Source organism: Nesoenas mayeri, assembly GCF_963082525.1.
Source record: "Nesoenas mayeri genome assembly, chromosome: 5".
In the NCBI taxonomy this organism is placed as follows: Eukaryota; Metazoa; Chordata; class Aves; order Columbiformes; family Columbidae; genus Nesoenas; species Nesoenas mayeri.
The window spans coordinates 7,427,465-7,446,882 of NC_137548.1; the positions used below are offsets into that span (position 1 = coordinate 7,427,465).

At 41.3% G+C, this 19,418-nt stretch overlaps 1 protein-coding gene across 1 annotated transcript in view; it reads right to left on the minus strand.

The window, feature by feature from the left end:
* Positions 1-19,418, minus strand: part of KCNH5 (potassium voltage-gated channel subfamily H member 5) — a gene marked incomplete at its 3' end in the record, with an annotated part of 156,653 nt that overhangs the window by 123,986 nt on the left and 13,249 nt on the right. The window contains exons 3-4 of the mRNA XM_080344898.1: positions 12,740-12,846; positions 8,128-8,256 (exon numbers count right to left, since the gene is read on the minus strand). Of these exons, the coding sequence (XP_080201024.1) occupies positions 8,128-8,256; positions 12,740-12,846 (236 nt within the window). The remainder of the gene's footprint in view (positions 1-8,127; positions 8,257-12,739; positions 12,847-19,418) is intronic.

The window sequence follows — 19,418 nt, forward strand, 5'->3', positions numbered from 1 at the left end:
ATGGTCACTGAAAAAGGGCTACACCACCGAAAGGCTCAGAGTCAAAAGGAAGGCAGCTTCTAGAAATGAAGAAGCAGTGTACAATGAAACACACAGGGACAAGAAGAGGGAATGAGTATGTGAATGACAAATTATGGCTTATGAGAATGGCCATGGGAAGCTAAAGACATACGGGAAAAATCCTTCTCTGGCTAGAATTATTACATTAATAATTAAGTTTTTAAAGAATTCAGAGTACAACCAAAAGGCATTCTGGAGTCATAAGCAGGAAGGGCAGAGGCTGACCCAAGGAGTTACAGGTTGCTCAGCTTGATCTCAGTGCCAGGCAAAATGAGAGAAAAACTGATCTGAGTTTCAATATGCTTAATAAAAAAAGGAAAGGAACGTAACAAATGACTGTCAATACAGAATTAGGTAAAATGCCCTAAGATGTTAATTTCATTATTTGATAAGAGTATACGTTTGGTTCAGGAAGACAGCCAAACGCTGGGACAGAACAAGCTGCAAGCCAAATGCAGTGATCAGCCAGAGCCACAGCATCTGTTTGATGTACACCGGCGAGGGATTAGCCAGGGCAGCTCCCCGTACCAGTGCTCTCCTGCTGGGCAGCAACTGGACCATTGACTTGGCAGCAGCCTCAGCAGTTGTCCCTGGTTTGCTCTACCTGCAGCCAAGGACTTTCCTCCCAACAGCTCCCAAATCAGTACAGTCACAGTGCTCATCACGTAACACCACCTTATTCTGGCACTACATTTGAATCAGCCGAGAACCACGTGCTGGCCAAATCCTCTTGTAGGGTAATCTTCACTGAACTGACACTGTGTGACACTCTTGACAAGGATACTGAGACTACGCAGTTCAGTAAATTACAGGTTAAATGAATTAAGAACTTGCTAGCTGGCAGATATCAAACAAGGAGTAGTGCAAAACAGTCAAAAATTATTCCAAGTGCTTATGGACCCCAGTGGACAGGTCCCCTTCTAGTCGGTGCTTTTCTCGTTGGTTTGAAAGTCGTTAAAAAACAATTAATAAAATGCCCAGATGGCAGGAAGATTAGAGGAATGTTAAACAGTAGTGAGGAAAGTCACACAGGATGATGTGCTTGATAACTGGGCATGTGCCATTAAAATGTGTTTTAAAACAAAATCAGATATCTAGGCAAAAGCAATGCAAATTGTACCTCCAGCATGGTAGGGGGAAATGTCCCTAGCAAAGAACAGTCCTGAAAATGATCCAGAGGTGTCAGTAGACGAGCAATTCAGCATATGATTTGCTTTGGCAAAAAGTCACCTACTCCTTGGGCATAAAACAGTAAAAGCTAGGCTTGGAGAGGCTGAGCAATATTGAGGAGTTGGCTGTGAACCCACTTGACTACAATAATGGCTGCCGAAACTTATTTGTGACCTGGGAGGCTGAAATCCATGCCACCATATCTTCATCCCTACTGCTGCCAATGAGCTGGATTAAAATGCAGCTAAAATATCTGTGTATCTGCCATCAGCAGACCTCCAAGTTCAGGCTAGACAGAGGCTTAAGGAGCTCAACTCATTTACTTTATCAAAAGAAGGTGGAGCAATTATTTGATATCTGTGTAAGTGCCTTAATGGGACTTTACTAGTACAGTGCAAAAAATGCATAAGAAGATGGCACTGCAAGCAGCTGAAGCCAGGTTAATTCAAATGTGACACTTTTTTAAAGTCAAAAGTATAATGAAAAAGCAAGAAAAATAAGAAGGAATGTGGTGGATCCTCAGTCTCTTCAGACTTCTAAATCAATACTGGATGTTAGTCTGGAGGAGATGGTTTAGTCACACACAAGTTCATGGGTTCAGCAGAAGAGTAACTTAGTGAAATGTAATGCCCTTTGATAAATAAATTAGACTCTTAAACTCTAACTACTATATTTATACTTATTATTTCATATATGACCTAAGAGTGTTCAATTTCCTACATAAAAAGGGTATGCATTTACAAAGAGTTACTGCTTTAACGATCAATTTCCAGTTTAATTCAATCTCTCACAGGGTTAGATTTGATTTCAATGGGATTTCTTTTTCATTGCACATTGAACTTCTAGAAATTTACAGAGAGTTAATGCGCATTGTGGGTTGCTGATGGTGCACACAAAGGCCTCAAAAGGCAACATGAGATTCAGAAAAGTACTTGATTTCTGTGAAGGAAACTAAACAGCCCTGGATATGGAAATTTTCTTCATCATGGTGGGTCTTTGGAAGCAGCAAAGTGAGAAGAGGGTATGGGAGCAGAAATAAGACTTTGGAGCATCACCCCTAGGAGCAAGGAAACAACTATCTCTTGGAGACAGGTCAGCATTTGACACCAGCATGTCACTGAAGGCAGTAAAAGTGATCCTGGTCCTGCAGAAACAGGAGCAAAGTGACCTCAGAAGGTCTTCCTGATTACTAGCAAGCTGTGCTCGTCCAAAATGGATGGTTTCAAATACCAAGTGACTACATCTTAGCATCATTCCTCTGAGTTGTCTGCTCTTGTCACTGGAAGCCCACCTGGTTTCCTGGCAAATGACCATTTCTCTGTCATACTCACAAAGTCCTTTCTCAAGGCCCAGGTGTTCCTGGATGCTAGACCCAAGGGAGAACGGAGAGATGGAGGTGATCTCCTTGGTGTCTGAAGGCACTGGCAGGTGAAACTGCAGATCAGAGCAATAGGAAACAGCACCAGAACAAGTGGGTCCCTATAGCATCAAGAGCCTTGGTATCACAGCCATGGAAAAGCACAATAAAAACATGGTAAGGATATCAAAATTGTGACCTATTAAATTACTGTTATGGATTACTGTCAAGGTAATGTGTTCAACAGGGTACACTGTGCTTTAGCTAAAGGTAGAAACCTCATTTTCATGCTCTAATCCCTCCACCCACTTCTTCTATTATCACCAGGATTGATACTCCCTCAAGGAAAAAAGTTCCCATCTGCAACTAGTTACATATGCTTAATAACTTGCACTTATTAAAGATAAAAAAGGATCAGAATTATAGGCTTAGCAAGGATTAGCAAGCATAAGTGCATATTTCTGCAACTACTACACTTTTTATAGCCCTGTCACACTCCGAGATAGAGTTGTATCATTATATAGAGTTATATAACCATAAAGAGTTATATCACTGGAAGCATTACAGCACTGTCCCAGACAGTCTTGATTATCAAAGTCTGGCTCTATCAAGTGAAGTAAAACAACAAAAAAAACCCCTAACTTCAGGATACTGCTGTGCCATCTCCTGATCCCATCTGTTAACAGCACACGGACCTGAGTTGTAGAGGCCTCATTTATACAGCTTTGCATCCTAATTCAGCATCCCATCAATATTCAACTTCCCAACCACTTCCAGCAAGTGACAAGCCTGATATTTCTCTCAAAAGAGACAGACAACCAGTGAGAATACCAGCCGAAAAAATTTCGAAGTTTACCGCGAGGCCACGTTTTTTCTTCCCTGATCATAACAAAGGAAATAAAGCCACTGCACAATAGGTGAAACTCCGCTATTAGCAAAAAAGTGCCAGTCCTTTTTTCTATCCTTAAACTTTCATTTCAATATAACCTACAGCACTCCTGGCTTCAAATGTTGTTAACATTTTAAGTGGTCCCATTTGCCATTCTAATAGTTAGGGCTCAGAAAAATGGCTTCATTTTTTTCTGACAAATAAACATAAGATTATTACCACTGTGTGTCTTTGGAAGGATTGAAAGTCTTCAGATGTTTTTAAAAGGCCATTGGGTAAAGACAGAATAAAAGCACAGCAAGCTGATAAAAGCATCCAACTGTGACCCTACAATGGTACAAACATAAAAAAAGAAGACTCTTTAGGTTTTATTCTCTGGAAGAAAATACATAATATGATCTTTCATATGCTTGTAATGGCCTTCCACCCCTGCTGTGTAAGGCATTCAGCCAGGACACCTGGGGATCTGACCCTCCAGCACCACAGGTGGGACCTATTGCTTGGTCCTGAATCCAGATCAGATAAATGTTCATATTACCAAAGAGCAACAGGAGAAAGAAAGAAAAGAGAGACCAAACACAACATAGCATAGCTCCTTCACCAGAAAATAAGGCATTGTCCCAGTGACCACCAAGTGCAGCCATCATCTCCTGCAACACCTCCTGCCGCATCACTAGTTCTCATACAACTTCTTCCACTCTGCCGCCATCCACAGCTCATCCAGCCACCGACTCAGAAGCTGGGACACTATGAGCCATAAACCAAGTCAACGTTGGAGAGTTCCCCCAGCCCTCTACACCACACAGCTGTTGGTGGCATCTTCACCCAGCAGTGAATATGTGGTGGCTGATGTTTCCTTTCATTATCATCTTCACTGCTTCTACTTGAGATGCTGGTTGTTGGTTTTCAGTTGATTTTGTTTGGTTGGTTGGGAATTGTTGTTGCTGTTCTTTGGTTGGTTGGTTAGTTTTGTTTTTTTGTGTTTTGGGTTTGGTTGGTGGTGGTGGTTTTGGTTTTGTTTTTTTACACTTTTGCATGTTTAGACACTTTTTAAAGTAATTTTACATTTGCAAGGATACAACAGTACTTTTCAGTCACTGTTACATCGCTGTACGTCATAGGTCTCCTGTACATCGCTCTGTGATAATAGATACCAGCATGGCTAACAAGAAAGCAAGTCAGACAAATCTTTCGTGTTGAGCTGCCTGTACCCGCTCCAAAAACAAGGATTTTGATCTCTGCCACTACATTTTTATTAGAGGAAGGTAACTTTTAAATATCCCTTTTCTCCAGTCTTGCTTTCAGTCCAGTGAGTTTTAACAGTTTCCTGGACTGTGACATATTCACAGTGTCCTGGGTGACCCAGGAAATTTTTTCATTACTTTTACACCCTCCTGCAAGCAAAGCCCCCTCCTCCTCCTCCTCTGCCTCCTCCTCCTCTTCCTCCTTTCTGACAGCATCAACACACAGCAAACGGTGAGCACACAGGTAAGCAGAGAGATGCACCATCTGTCGCAGCACCCCGACCTCTCTACCTCCCCTCGCTCGCACGGGGCTGGTCCCCGTGATGTCAGCTCTGGTTTTTGTACTGAGCCTTGAAACAAGCGTGTTTGAGAACCTATACTAGACAAAAAAAAAATCACACCTCTCCCTTGAAATGTGTTTTGTAGTAAGACCACTATTTTCTTTTATTTGTATGTCCTGTTTTCACAAATATGACAAGCTCCTCAACACTTTTGAGCAGTTCTGCATCCTCAGGACCAGTCCCCTAAAACTGCAGCTGCCTGTGCAAGGTCTACACAAGATGCCGAACACGTTGCAGCCACTGCAAGTAAATCTGGCAAACCCAACCATTTATTTCCAGGAGCCAGGACACACAGACAACCTGCAGTGTAGATACACCCATTGTTATGATTTAAATACCAAATCCTTGTACCTCATAGGAGTGTGATATACTGAAGCTTCACAACAAAGCAACATACCTTGGAACACTGCAGAATATATTGGTATGGAGAGATTATTGCATAATGGCATCAATATTTTATATCTATTGAATTTTTTATCTCAAATTTAGTGCTCTCATAAGTAATCGACAGTAACTCATTTGCACCATAGTTACTTATGCATTATGTACTGCATGGTCCTGGCAGAATTTTTGAAGAAGAATCCTTCTTTTAAAAAGAAAAAAAATAGCCCTTTCAATTACAAGTTCCAGCATTCAAATGCTTTTTACAAAAGTTTAGAAATTCTTCATTAAATTGTAATGTATATGTTTACTGACCTCATAATCAAAAAGGAAGGGGTCTGACAAGCTTCTAAGCTCATCATAACATTATCTGCAAGGACAATGAATTATGCATCCCTCATAGCTCTATGTCTGACAAACACTGTGATCCCGGTGCTGTGGGATCCCGCAGATCCACCCAGTTGAGACACAAAGGGTAATGCAAGAGTGCTGTTTTCCCATCCTTGTAGTAAAATTGTACAAATATTTGAATAAGTTTTTTTTTTTTTTTTTTTTAACATGAAGAATATAAAATACAAGCTCTAATTCATGCAAAAGGAAAAGAAAAAAAATCAGGTCAATTACTTGCAGTTATGGAGCTCGTTGAATGTATTGATCAATGTTAATCTATGCTCTAATCAAAGCACCCTGAGCAAATTCTTAAGATTGTTATCATATGCCTTAAAGGCACTTAAGAGAAGTGGCTGTACTGCCTTGTGTAGTGGTTTGTTTCTTGGGTTTTTTTAGGTTTTTTTAAGTACAACTTTGACAGAAGTAAGTGCTCTTTAAACATGCAGTCGAACCTCTCCGGCTGCTGACGACAATATTTTGCAATGTTCATAGTTAATACCTGGCATTTTAACTAATGGTACCTTTCTCTGAAGAACAGCAGTACACAAGTTATGCACTTCACAGCGATTGCTCTTTCCCATAGGAATATATATTGTTCCTATAATGGATGATAAATATATTCTGCTCCTCCTCAGCCACAAGCCAGGGAGGGGGAGAGCTCTGCCTCCCCTAGCACATCCCTGCCTCCCCAGGGAAGGTAACAGATTACTAATCTCCAAGGATGACAATCCAAAGGAGGCAACATTCATCATTTCTGCATTTGGGAGCCACGTTTAATACATTTTCCCTGTCCTGCTGCATCCACACACTCCTCAGGTCAAACACGTCCTGCAGAAAGCAGGGCAGAGGCAGTGAAACGGGGGGTTTCAGGGGCTCATTTCATGTGAGATAAATCTTGATCTCCCCAGAAAAAATCAAATAGGAAATCGTACAAGAGGATCCTTGCAAAGACTGACTTTTTCCATTAGGAACTCCCACTACATATTATACACACTACAGCAAGGAGCAGGTCCCATGTCCTTCAGACATCTGCAGTTAAAGTCCTTTCAATTAACTGGCATTTATCCTAAAATTTTCAGATTATTTCCAGGCAGAAGAATTCCATGTTATAGGGCTGAAAGTGAAATAAAGGAACATTTGCATGTTGCTAACTAAATTGTAGAAGCAGTAAAGCTTATGATGGCTGAGAAGGTATTCCTATATCAGGATTTGTAACTTTACAGATAATACCCTCTAGACAAAATTTCTCATATTTGGTGTTAGCCTAGAGTGGCCTTTCTTTTATTTTAAGTCTGCCTTTATAAATCTACTTTTCAGTTATCCAAACACATATAATAAGTGTTATCTAGATCCTAAGAAATGAGTTTAAATCCTGTTCGCATTCAAATGACACCAAGTTCATTCTAAAGAAGACAGCTTAGAGCACATAAGGCTTTCAGTGAGAAATTCAGAGCCTTCTCAGAGCGTGAAGAGAAAAATATAGCAAGGAATTAATCATCAGAAGGCAACTTCCAAGACAAAATGGGATGCAGGTGCTGTAGCACAAATGCCCTTCTTTATGAAAGTGTGCATTATTTTGTCCAAAGCAATACACGTGTGAACCTGACACAAGACACTCGTGTCTTACAACCAAAGCAGAGAATGTTGTTAGATCCTCTGCACCTTCCTGCCCACCAATTGTCTCTTTGTGCAAGGCTGGGGGTCTGTCCATGGCTTGTTAGGTGGTGAGAGTACAGCACGTCTCAACAAACATCATCACCAGCCACTGTTAAATAGCAAGTACAATGTCCACTGCCACACAGTCATCACTGCTGGCCAGTGATAAAGGACCCACATGGGCTCTTTCTTTTACATTTCATCTCCATGAGGGAGAAAAGGAGGAAATACCAACATCTCAGCACAAAGGAGCTGAAATTATTTTTTGCTAAAAAGATGATACTGGTCCCTTAGGAGGCAGGTCTCCCAAAACAACACACCATTAAAATGACTCAGAAATTATGTAATTATTAGCAAAGGTCAGATAAAAACAAACAAACAAACAAACAAGTAGTGAAAAATTGGTGAAATTACAAAGAGAAAGGAAAGCTTGTTATTCTAGTAAAATGTTGTTAGGGAATTTTCACTCATGGTGAAAATTTTTAAGCAATAATATAGAAGAGTGGCATCAAAAGTCTGACAGGTCACAAAACATTTCCTGAATTCAAGACACAGATCACAGGTATGACATGACACAAGAATGAGCTCAAGCCTGTACTTTCTCATTTACCAAAGAAAAATACTGTACTTCGTATTTACCTTTTGTTGAATCATCTTCAATCGGTTGTTTGAACAAAGTGATATCCTTAAAAGTGCACAGGAACAAAACCACTTTTTCATGCTCATTTCTTATGGGTGCAATTTGCATGTAGAACCAAACCGGGGTTCCTGAAGCAAAGAAAAAGGTGACATTGGACTGTGGTGCAGCAAAAACTTTCCCGAGCCCATACACAGAATTTTTCATCATTTATTATAACACATTATTTATTATAAAACATATGTAGTTTAGGATCACATCTAGATATTTCTCCATATACAAGAACGTTTAGTTTTACCTCCCCAAAGGAAAACAACATACACCTATTTTTACAGATTCATGAAAATGGGGAAATATTACCAATTTGATTAGCCAATAAGCAGAGACAGGAGTCTTTGTAACTTTCCACTCTGAAATAAAATATATGATTCTTCTGCTCTTGCTCTTGTTTCTTTCCAGCACATCTCACAAATTTGGTGTCTGCAGGGTCAGCAGGTAAGAAAAAATGAATGGATGGTAACTTTGATTCCTTCTTCACATAAGGTGGAGCTATCAAATCCAAAACTACTGCAGTATACTGTCTAATGCTCCAAATTTGATGCTGCTTCATTATTTAAGAGGACATGAGCCAATCCAGATATAGACTGTATATGTTCTATCAGGGCAACTCAAGAGATTCAATTTCCTTTCTGTGTTTTAGCTCATACCCTCCAACTCCTTGCTGTCCAGCCCAGCAGAACACTCTCCCAATGCAGTTATCTGTATTTAGCTTGTGAAATAAATACAAAATAATTTTCAAACCCTACCACTCATCAAAACACAGGAAGGAAAAAAAAAAAAAAAGAAAAAGACTAAAAGACTATGATTTTGAAGTTTTTAGCATGGCTTTTGGTAAGTGCTCACACAGGGCTCCTGCAGGTGCTCAGGAGCTCAATCTGGTCTTGTTTCCTCCTAGGCTGAACACACGTGGCAGTCCCCTCTGTACATGCAGGTCTGGTCTGCTTTTAGGGTGAAATCCTACAAGACTTTAACCAGTTTGCTTAGAAACACCCTGTTCACCTGCAGGGACGTGAATGTCAGAGACGCTTTCCACCCAGCAAAGCTCTGTGCCCACAGCCACATCCCCTCCCTCCCAAACTTGCACCTACACACACTGCACTATAAACGCCTTCACAGCCAGCTAATTACCTTCGGGATTTGATGTGCTTTCAGACAGTTGTCATAATAGCTTTTGTCCTGAGCTGCCTGAATGCCAGCCTGAGAGCTGACACATTGAGACAAGCTGCTTGCCCACTGTTATCCCACATGCACCACTGCCCCCACCCCAAAAAAAAATCTCCATGTCTGGGAGCTGTGCCAGGAATTGTAGGATAGATGCTCAGAGGGTAACAAAGCCCATTTGGACTAGGACTACTGTGGGGATGGTTAAAATCCACGAGGGTTCATGGCAAAATTCAGCACTGCTGAACTGCGATTAAACCAGTAATTTCCTAGCAATAAACTGGAGAAGTGGGAGAGATGGGGGACTGCTTTTTGTGATAATTCCAAAGCCATTATGCTGATTACTTGATTATCTCAATTCCCAGTTGCTAAACCAAGATAAAAGACTCTTTTCATAACTTCTAAAACAGAGTGCTGCAGCTCTCTGGAGTAATACTGTACTTGCACTTATACCTGGCAACTCATCGGCACCCTTTGAAAAGCTCTGAAAGTACGGAGGCAAAACAACCTGCACAACAGCACTGATAAAAATCCAAGACAGAGGCAAGGTGGCTACTGCTGTAGAAGCAGAAACCTTGGCAAAAGCAGGCAACGAGGTTTCCTGAGTACTACCATATACATATGTGCATATATACATATATATACGCATGCCTAATATGGTTGATGAATAGGTTGGGTGAGTAGACTTGAGCAATAAATGTGAGGGAATGCAGTAAAGCAGAAGAAAGTCGTAGCAAACTTTCAGGTCTGAACTTGAAACCTGCTAGCTGCGTTCAAATGCCAAGGGAGTGTGTGAAGTCAGCAGTTGTATGGATGCTACTGGAGAACATCAGCTCTTAAAGATCATCTCCATGCCAAAGGAAAGAAGGATGGGAAAGCAACCTGAAAATCTCAAAATCTCCCTCTGCCAAAAGCAGGAATGGGTAAGAAAGAAAAGGTTGTGCCACATAGTCAAAAACACATGGTACCTCTGGACCTAAGGCTCTGCCACATGCTCAAAAATATATGGCACCTCTGGATCTGAGTTTGAAAATGTGGGCAGGAAGGTGCTCTGAGAGCACTTCAAGCCTCATGCAGACAAAAGGGTCTCTGCAGGTGATAAACACAAGCCCTTCCACAGAGTAACTGCCTATATTTTGCAGAAGTATATTGCATACATGAATATTCTTTATTTCTTTATCCAATATTCAGCCTGAAGGATACAAAGGATAAATGGGCAGCTTCTTGAAGAACCTTCTTCCACAAGGTTCAGAGTATGACAAATGGGAGCAAAACTCAATGCTGAACTGGAGCCAAAACATGAGGCTATTAGTGTTAGCAAGAGGTTGAAGTTCTGGGCTTCCGGTGATGGAGAAGGAAGCTGGTAAAAGATGTTATGGATGAGATGACTCAAGCCCAAAAAGAAATATGAGGACTTTTCCATTAAGTCCTTTTGTAATCTTGCATAACTTATGGAATGCATAGGCTTAGAGATCTGGGCAAAGGTGAAGATTTTATTAAGGCAACGGCAGCTCAATAAATCTCTGAAGCATTATCAAGCGCCAGCGGGCAATCAACAACCCAAAGCAAAAAGCAACTGGCTTGTTACAGAACACTCAGAGAAAAAAGGCTTTCCTCCTTCTATACTTATATAAAATAGAAAGGACTTTAGTTCAGGACTGGCCCCTGCTAAAGCAGGAGCTGCCAGCCCAGTCAATAAGAGAAGCCAGGGACGGCGAGAGCACTGGGTCTCTAGGATCCTTCTTGGAAACCATAAGGACACAGGGCATGGTGGTGCTGGGCACAACCACCTGCAAAGACTCCTAACACAAGTCTGTCCCAGGAAATTCCCCTAATGTGAGGGCATGTTCAGGTGACCTGTGCAGGAAACAGGCAGAGAAGCAGAAAATCTAGAGAACAGACATCCATATGGTGGGGAACCAAAAAGAGGTCATTTGGAGGTCTCTCCTGTGCACCTGCAGAAACAGCTGGACTTCAGAGCTGTTCGTGCTTCTCTTTTTAATTAAAGTGTTGGCTAAAATGCTTTGAAGCAGGCAGATCTGGAGAAATATAGACATTTCCTACTGTTTAAGTGCACATACAGGAAGATTTAGCCTAAAAAGGGAAAGTACAAACAAAGCTTGAAGCATGCGAGTTTGTTCCAAGAAGGCGAGGTATCAGGGATGCTCTCTTCAATGTCATGACAGGTTTATGTGAGTTGCAGTGAAATGGGATGGTCAGGCACAGCTGGCACTTTCCTGAGGCACACCATTACCTTCCCTCAGCCCTGACATGCAGAGAAGAGCTCCAGCCTCACCCCAGCAAGGTGCTCCATGCCAGCACCAAAGCCCACCCGGGGGAATGTGGCCTCAGGTACTGGGCTCCAGGCAGCTGAACCAGGGGGAAAGCTCCTCAACAGCTCACGAGCTGCATCCCATACTGGGTGAGGAAAGCCAAACCAAATAAAACATCTCCATCAAGATTGCTCTTGCCTTGTGTTTGACATGGCCACCGTAGTAGCTGACTACTAGACTTGGTCTGCTCAGTATAGAGGAACAAGGCTTTCTAAAGTACATTTCATCTGACAGTTCTGGCTTTCTACCTTGGGAAGATGCCATGTGCCAGTGGAGGAGGCTGCTCATATACACTGACAGCAGCAGGAATTTCAACCACCAGCCTGGGAGAGATGTCAATACTGCACAAGCCCAGCGTAAGACCACACAACAGTACAGGGTTTGGTTGGTATGTGCTATAACGTTAGTAAGACAGAAGTACTACCCAAATATGCAGCAGGACAAAAAATGTGAGTGGAGTGATGCACCGTTGAGACAAACTGAAGAAAATCATCCCTGGTTCTGGCAACCTCCTGTAAACCCAATGCCACCAAGAGGAAGGGACTTAAGTCTTATATCTCATGAAGTTACACAATTCCCTGGTTTTCAAATTAATCCCTGGGTTATACATCAAATTCAGCAGTTTCACTAGAGCTCGTATGTGTTGGTTTACACACCACAGAGGCACTGCTGGGAGCATCCGCTCATGGCAACCAGGGCCTGGGTTCTCACTTGTGGAGACATGGGGGTGTTTCCTGAGAGATGTGGGGGAACCTCATTCAGGATTTCTTTTCACTTAACCCAGTCAGTTTTCCATTCAGGGAAACAATCCTCAATACTAAATATATTTTGGAAAGAAGGAGTCAGACTAGAGACAGCAGGGAACAACTATTCTTGGCAATCCGAACACTCGTCCTGAAAAAAAGAGCTCTCTTCTTCAGCTGTGGCAAACAAAATACCATTTCTTCTCCAAATCTTACCCCAAATTTTCCCATATGGCAAAATGAAAAATTATGTTAGTCTGTTATATACTTTAAATATGTTTTATCACTCCCAACACCATACACAAATATATACATACTGTTTTTCTTGTAGAGGAGAATTTCAAAGCAGTTTGACTCATAGTTGTCGAAAGTCTGTCTGACTTTTTCAATGGTCTTCTTGTCTGTCAGTTCACCATACATAAAACTGAAAAAGAAAAAATGTTTCTTTTTTTTCTAGAGAAGCAACAACTTTGTTACAGTCACCTTAAACAGCATAAGCATTGGAGATACTATTACCTGCCATTTACCAAAGTTTAATTATCATTTATAATTCATTTAAATATTTAGAGTATCAGAAGGAAACCTACAATGGTGAGTAATCATGACCACCTTTTTACTGCAAATGACAGCCAATAAATCTACTGTAATGTTTCATTAAGTGCTTTTCTGAGCATATCTTTAAAGATATATAGTTAGAAATAGAGCTGACAGCCTACAAAACCATTATTGCTACAGCTGCAGGGCATGAGAATATTGCTATCAAAACAGAGAAATCTGAAGAAAACCTCTAAAACCTCCCAAATTTTGTTCAATCCTCTTGAAAAAACTTGTGGAGGAGGAAGGGAAACTACTACAGGTAAAGGCTGTTGACTGAATCAGTGGCTACAAATCTAATCTTGTCAGGATGAATCTGGAACAATAAGATAATTGGAATGATTTTACTAAATACATATTACAAAATGAGGGAGAATTTAACCAATGAGAAGTGATGACTGTAACTGTCTGAAAATTCAGCACAGAAAGCATTGTACGAGTTTTCTCAGTGCAGCTACATCTGCACTACTACCAGACAATGAAATTCATACCTTCATTTTCCTTACTGTATACTGGATTTCTTTAATATTTCAGCGAAAATAAAGAAAACATTAAAATGCTTTTGGAGACTAATCCCTCTCCAGACTCACTATATGAAAATGGATTTTTAACTCTGCTGGTTTTTGACACTTGACCATCCCATCTTTGCATTTTTTCCAGGTTAGACTTCCAGCTGGTGTAAGCAAACTGAACCCGCTGACCTGACTTTTGAAAGCCTTTGTAAGGAAACAGTCAGGCTTTCATTGTCATTCTTTCCTGGATTAAAAATAAGCGAACACCACTCTGTGCAAATTCCCAATTACAGAACTGAAGGAAAATAGAACGTGGGATAAACGCTTTCAGACATTTGGATGAATATACTTTTAATTGATCTGACTCTTTTTTTTTTTTTGCATTTTCTTTGTTCACAAACAGTTTGAGCTCCAGCTGAAACCTACAATGGACAACCCTACGAATATGAAAGAGAAAACAAAAGCTATCAGTGCCTCTGTGGTTTCAATGCAGCTTCTCTTTTATTGATCACAGACCTCCAAAGATTCAATAAACATTTATTTTATGTTACTGTTCTGAAAGAAACAATAAAATAGTACAGTGGTAAGTGACTCGGCAAGCATTAAAATACTCAATGAAGGCCAGACCGTGAATCTTCTATTTACACAATCAACCAAGGGGCATAATGGGGCTGCCCAGCACGGGCAGAACAAAGTGCTGCCCAGCGCAGGTGATGGAGGCAAATGTGGAGCACCAGAGCAACTCCAGCAGGCTGAGAGATTGGGGTTGTTCAGCCTGGAGAAGAGAAGGCTCCAGGGAGACCTTATTGTGGCCTTTCAGTGCTTAAAAGGAGCCGATAAGAAAGATGGGGACAGACTTTTTAGCAGGGACCGTTGTGATAGGACAAGGGGTGATCATTTTAAACTAAAGGAGGGGAGATTCAGGCTGGACATGAAGAAGAAATTTTTTACACTGAGGGTAGTGAAACACTGCCCAGGGCTGCCCAGAGAGGTGGTGGATGAACCATCCCTGGAGACATCCCAGGCCAGGCTGGATGGGGCTCTGAGCAACCTGAGCTGGTGAAGATGTCCCTGCTTATGGCAGGGTTGGACTGGATGAGCTTTGAAGGCGCATTCCAACCCAAACTGTTCTATGATTCCCTATGTCACTACAGGTGCTTCTTCACCAGTAACACATGGAAAGCCATTGATAAATGATATGCCATAACTAGTACCTTTGGGATGGCAACATAATGGAAACACCACAAGGGCAACTACTCTGAGGAGATGGTTCTACCAGGGCACAAGGCTTCATTAAGGTACTGCTTATCATTAGCAGTTACATCTACATCTTTAGGAAATGCAAAACACAGCTACTCCTCATTTTCAAATGACCTGTCTTTCCCAACTTCACCTGATAACCTATTATACATTTATATGTGAGATGACAACAAAAAGGTTTTGTATTTTTTTTTCTAAACTATGCCTTTTTTAATGCACTGATGTGGTAAAGCAGATTGCTCTCCTGCCTGCAAGACAAATTAAGAGCTGGTAGTTTTCACACAGCCTCTTGTAAAATAGAATTGTCTTTTTTTGTTCGTTTTTGTTGGGTTTTTTTCTTGATAATAAAAACCATATTTCTCTTAGTTCTGAAGGAAAAGAAATAACAAGAATTTGTTGAAGTGCTTGACTTCACGTGGCTTATAACACAGGAAGTCATCATTAGTTAGTGTTAAAATGACAAATAGTACTTGGCGTTCTGAGTGGTGGACAATACCGGTTAGCGCTGCTGAATACAATCAATCAACTTTATGTTTTAAATTAAAGGCAGCTTATTATTGCAGTAAACCTGTAATACTCAAATCTTACATTATTTTCACATATAAAAGACAGTGGAATAATAAAAACATTTTTCAGAAGGCAATTTTTAACAGCACTGAAGAAACCTCAAAGCCACTCACTGTGGAAGTTACATAAGATCTTTGCTTATCACAGGTTTAATTTAATTTAGTCTGCCCTATTTTGTACACATGGAGTGACTCCTACTTCTTCAGTCAATCACTCTGTCTTTTTCTGCCTCATGTTTTTTGTTATTTAGTGCTTGTCGAGTGCCTTCAGTGCAAACTGTACGAGACATAAATACCAAAACCACCCTGCTACTGGGAATCTTACCATCTAGAAAACAGATTTATCAAAGAGAAACAAGACTTACTGAAATACTCAGAGAAAGGCTCAATCTTAGATAATTTCCCCATCTCTGAAACAGACCATTTATCACTTAAGATGCCTGGGCCCCCAACTCCCTTTGAGAGCATCCCTTGGCACAGAAAAGCCCCATCTGAAGCTTTGTATCATGCTCTTCTGTCCTTTGCCAGGATCCAGAGCAGCAGCATCAGAACAGCTCCAGGTCTGCAGTGTGTGCCAGGGTGGTGTTTAATAGCTGTTTGTGAGGAATTATCCAGGACAGAGGACAGGTGAAGCACAGAAGGTATACGATCCTGCATCCAATTTACAACTGTCATCCAAAAGCGCTGGACGAAAAGGCATCAATTACAACAAACATCTACCCAGAAGGAACAACAAATACAGATACACCTCAATAGCTTCAAAACTGTGCAAGTTAAAGACTGGGCACCATTTCTAAGGAGAAACAGTAAAGCTCAGCAAGGTTTCCTCACGTGGTTTTGGCAGTGCAAGGAGGCCTTTTCACATACGCAAAAATCAGGTCACTGAGGTGACATCCCAGTATCAAATCGAACTTTTTTCAAGTCCGCCACACTGCAAAATCCCATTTCTTTGTACATGGTGGGAATTCTGCCATTAGCTTCACTGAAGCCAGGATTTCACTTGCAGACTCTTCAATCCGACTTATAATGGCAATAAATCAAAGCATGGGAGAGCAGAGGTGCTGACTGGAGGGCTGCAAGTGTTTTGGTGGAAATGCCACGTGTAAAAAACCACGTCAACAAGCAGATGCAATTCCATCCCCTGTACAGCTGGAAGGCAACACACAAATAGGTTCTAAGAGCAGGTTTCCTCTTTGAAAACAAAACCAGCAAACATTAACTCCCAGCCCAGTTCAGGCTCTCAGGTGCCAGCAAGGGTAAGCAAAGCAAGACCTGGAGCAAATGCCAACTTTAAAATGCCAGGATATGTTTATTAACCAGCCACTCAAAGGGTGCCTGCTCTTCCTAAGCCTTAGTGAGAATACAGGGCTTAACCGATAAGCAACAATATTAGAAATCACTGACATTACCTGCAACATTAAATTGGGTTTTAATGTTTTATAACTGTTTATTCTTCCAGTGTATTCATGAACATATACATTGTCATGACTGTGGGCAAGTGGTCATGAAATAAGTGTTTTTCCTGCATGCTGGCTCATCTATCAGTACACCTCCAGCCAGGGGTTTTTGCATGGTTAATTGAAGGTTAGAGGTGTCGCAATTGCAGATGCCCAGTGCCTCCTGGGCTGGCAGCTCATTTTCACTTGGCACAGCAATGCTTCATCAGCACACAAGTTCTTCTACCTGAAAATCCCGTGCATTTTAGCACTCACTTATACCAATTATTCTATATACCCGCCCCAGCTACACCTGCAATGCTGGGTGCCATATGCTTCCAGAAAGAACACATATCGACTCCCATCACACAATATTCATGTAGCCTGACACTGTGCCTTTCATACAGTGCCCAAGAAACTAGGGAGACTGGCACTTGCACTGAGATATTTCTAAGTGATTTTCCTGCCAACGGGCACATTGTTGCTGATTAAAAAGATGGGTGAAGTGCAAAATCAAATTGATTACCAGCTTGTCACAGGAATAACTAATTGCCTGAGCTGGAAAAAAACAAATCACTTGCACCTGCAGTGCCTTCAGTTTATCCACCCTTCCCTGTGATGAGCATCAGCCATGACCACCTGACACTGAATATGGTGATGACATATGAGCATCCCCAATGCTCATATCAGTGGGGTGTGGGGTGGGACAAACAGAAGTAGGATACAGTGAATACTTGCTGGGCTACCCATGGGTAAAAGCTCATTTGAAGTCACCACACCTTACAGGCAGGGGCAAACTAATCAAATATTGCAAAATTTATTAATTGTCCTTTATCACACTCGTGAGCGGTAACAACAATAGCTCAAATCACGGGCTAGATTTACCTTGTTTCTATCAGTGTATTTTTCTTTGCTTGTTTTTTGCACTAAAAAGCTGCAAAAACAGACCACTCCTAAACGTGCAGTAGAGGTGTGGCACCACAGCACTCTTACCCCACAGCACTTGCCTTAGAACAGTAAAGAAAACACATATAAGGCAATTTTCATGTATAATGTAACATAATCCGGGCATAACACCAAATATAGACTGAAAGCATAACTCAGAAAATAATATCAGTAATAGACCCAGATGTCAAAAATCCTCCAATGACATTTTACTGAGTAAGCCCAAGCAGGCACCACTGGCCTTCAAGACTATTTTCCATTCCATACAGCTGCACAGCTCTTCATTAGAGAGCAGCTCCAAAGACATTGCTCTGGAAGGTGACACACTGCATGTCAGACCATGCCAAAATCCTCTCCAGCTCTCCTTTAATCTGCAAAGACTGAGATGACTCCTAAGAAGGAGGAAACATCACACTGCATACATAACTTCACCAGCTAAGACCCAGAAATAAAAGAAGAACTAGCTATGCTTTGAGATTCAGAGGCAGATGTATAGAATGAAGATTAAAGAAAAAAAAAAATCTTTGCTAGCAATTCCATTTTTGACAATAACTTCTCCTTGAATTTGCATCTGTATGATTCACCTGTAAGATCCATTTGAATGTGGCCAAATCAGGCTTCTTGTAAATGGTAACTAGAGCCCATATTCACAAAAACAATCAAGTGGAATAAATCTTTTGGTCCCCTCAGTATTTGAGCCACAGGGGAATCATTATCAGAGAGGTATTGCTAAACCTCAACTTCCTCAACATTTTCCTACAATCCCATTCTGTATTTATAATTATTTTAACATGCAGAGACTCTAAAAGTGCTGGCTCATAGCAGACTTGTACAGTTCAATAACCAGGATAGCAGATAGCGAAGGGGAAAGCACATAGGTATATCCGGGATGGCTGTGATAAGGCTGTTTTCTTCAGCCCCTCCGAGTCTATTGACTCTTTTGCTACTTTGCGAATGAATATTTCATTTCAGCAGCACATGCCTGTCTCTTCTCCATTGCCCATTAGAGGACATGCAGCTGCACAGAGCAACCCTGGACTCCCCAGGCTTCCTCCCCTTCCTTGCACATGGGAGCAGCAACCACACGTCAGTACCCGTCTCTCAAAAATCATCACCATAGATATGCAGCCCCCTCCTCCCAGTGCCTGGGGCTGGTCACTCCCTGAACACATCAACTGAAAACGTACAGAAACTTGTATCTCAGCCATTCTTTATTGCCTCTGTCCCTCATTTACTTTGCTCATGTACACATGCACATGCATTAGTTTCAGTCTTTCCTTAAGTCATCTCCTTCTATAGGATGCAGCAGACAAGGTGCAGATGCATGTCTAACCCTAAATCACAGCTGTCTGCTCCTCAAAGACAACCAACAAAAGGAAAAAGCCATAAAGCTGCAATGCTTAAAGTAAATATATCATCAGCTTAATCACTCTCTTGGGAATAAAGACACAGTTTGCACTTTACTGTGCTGCTCTGTGTGTGTGTGTGTGTGTCAGAACAGGGACCAACACGGGATACAGAACAGCCCACTGCAACCTGGCTTGGTAACGGAGGAATTAACAAAAATCTAGTAAAAAAACCCTTTCAAATATATTACCTAAACCCCCACTTTCTTTATTGAATCATTAGCCAGAGCACATTAGTAGCGATATTAGCCGGGATAAATTTCAAAGTGCTTTACCA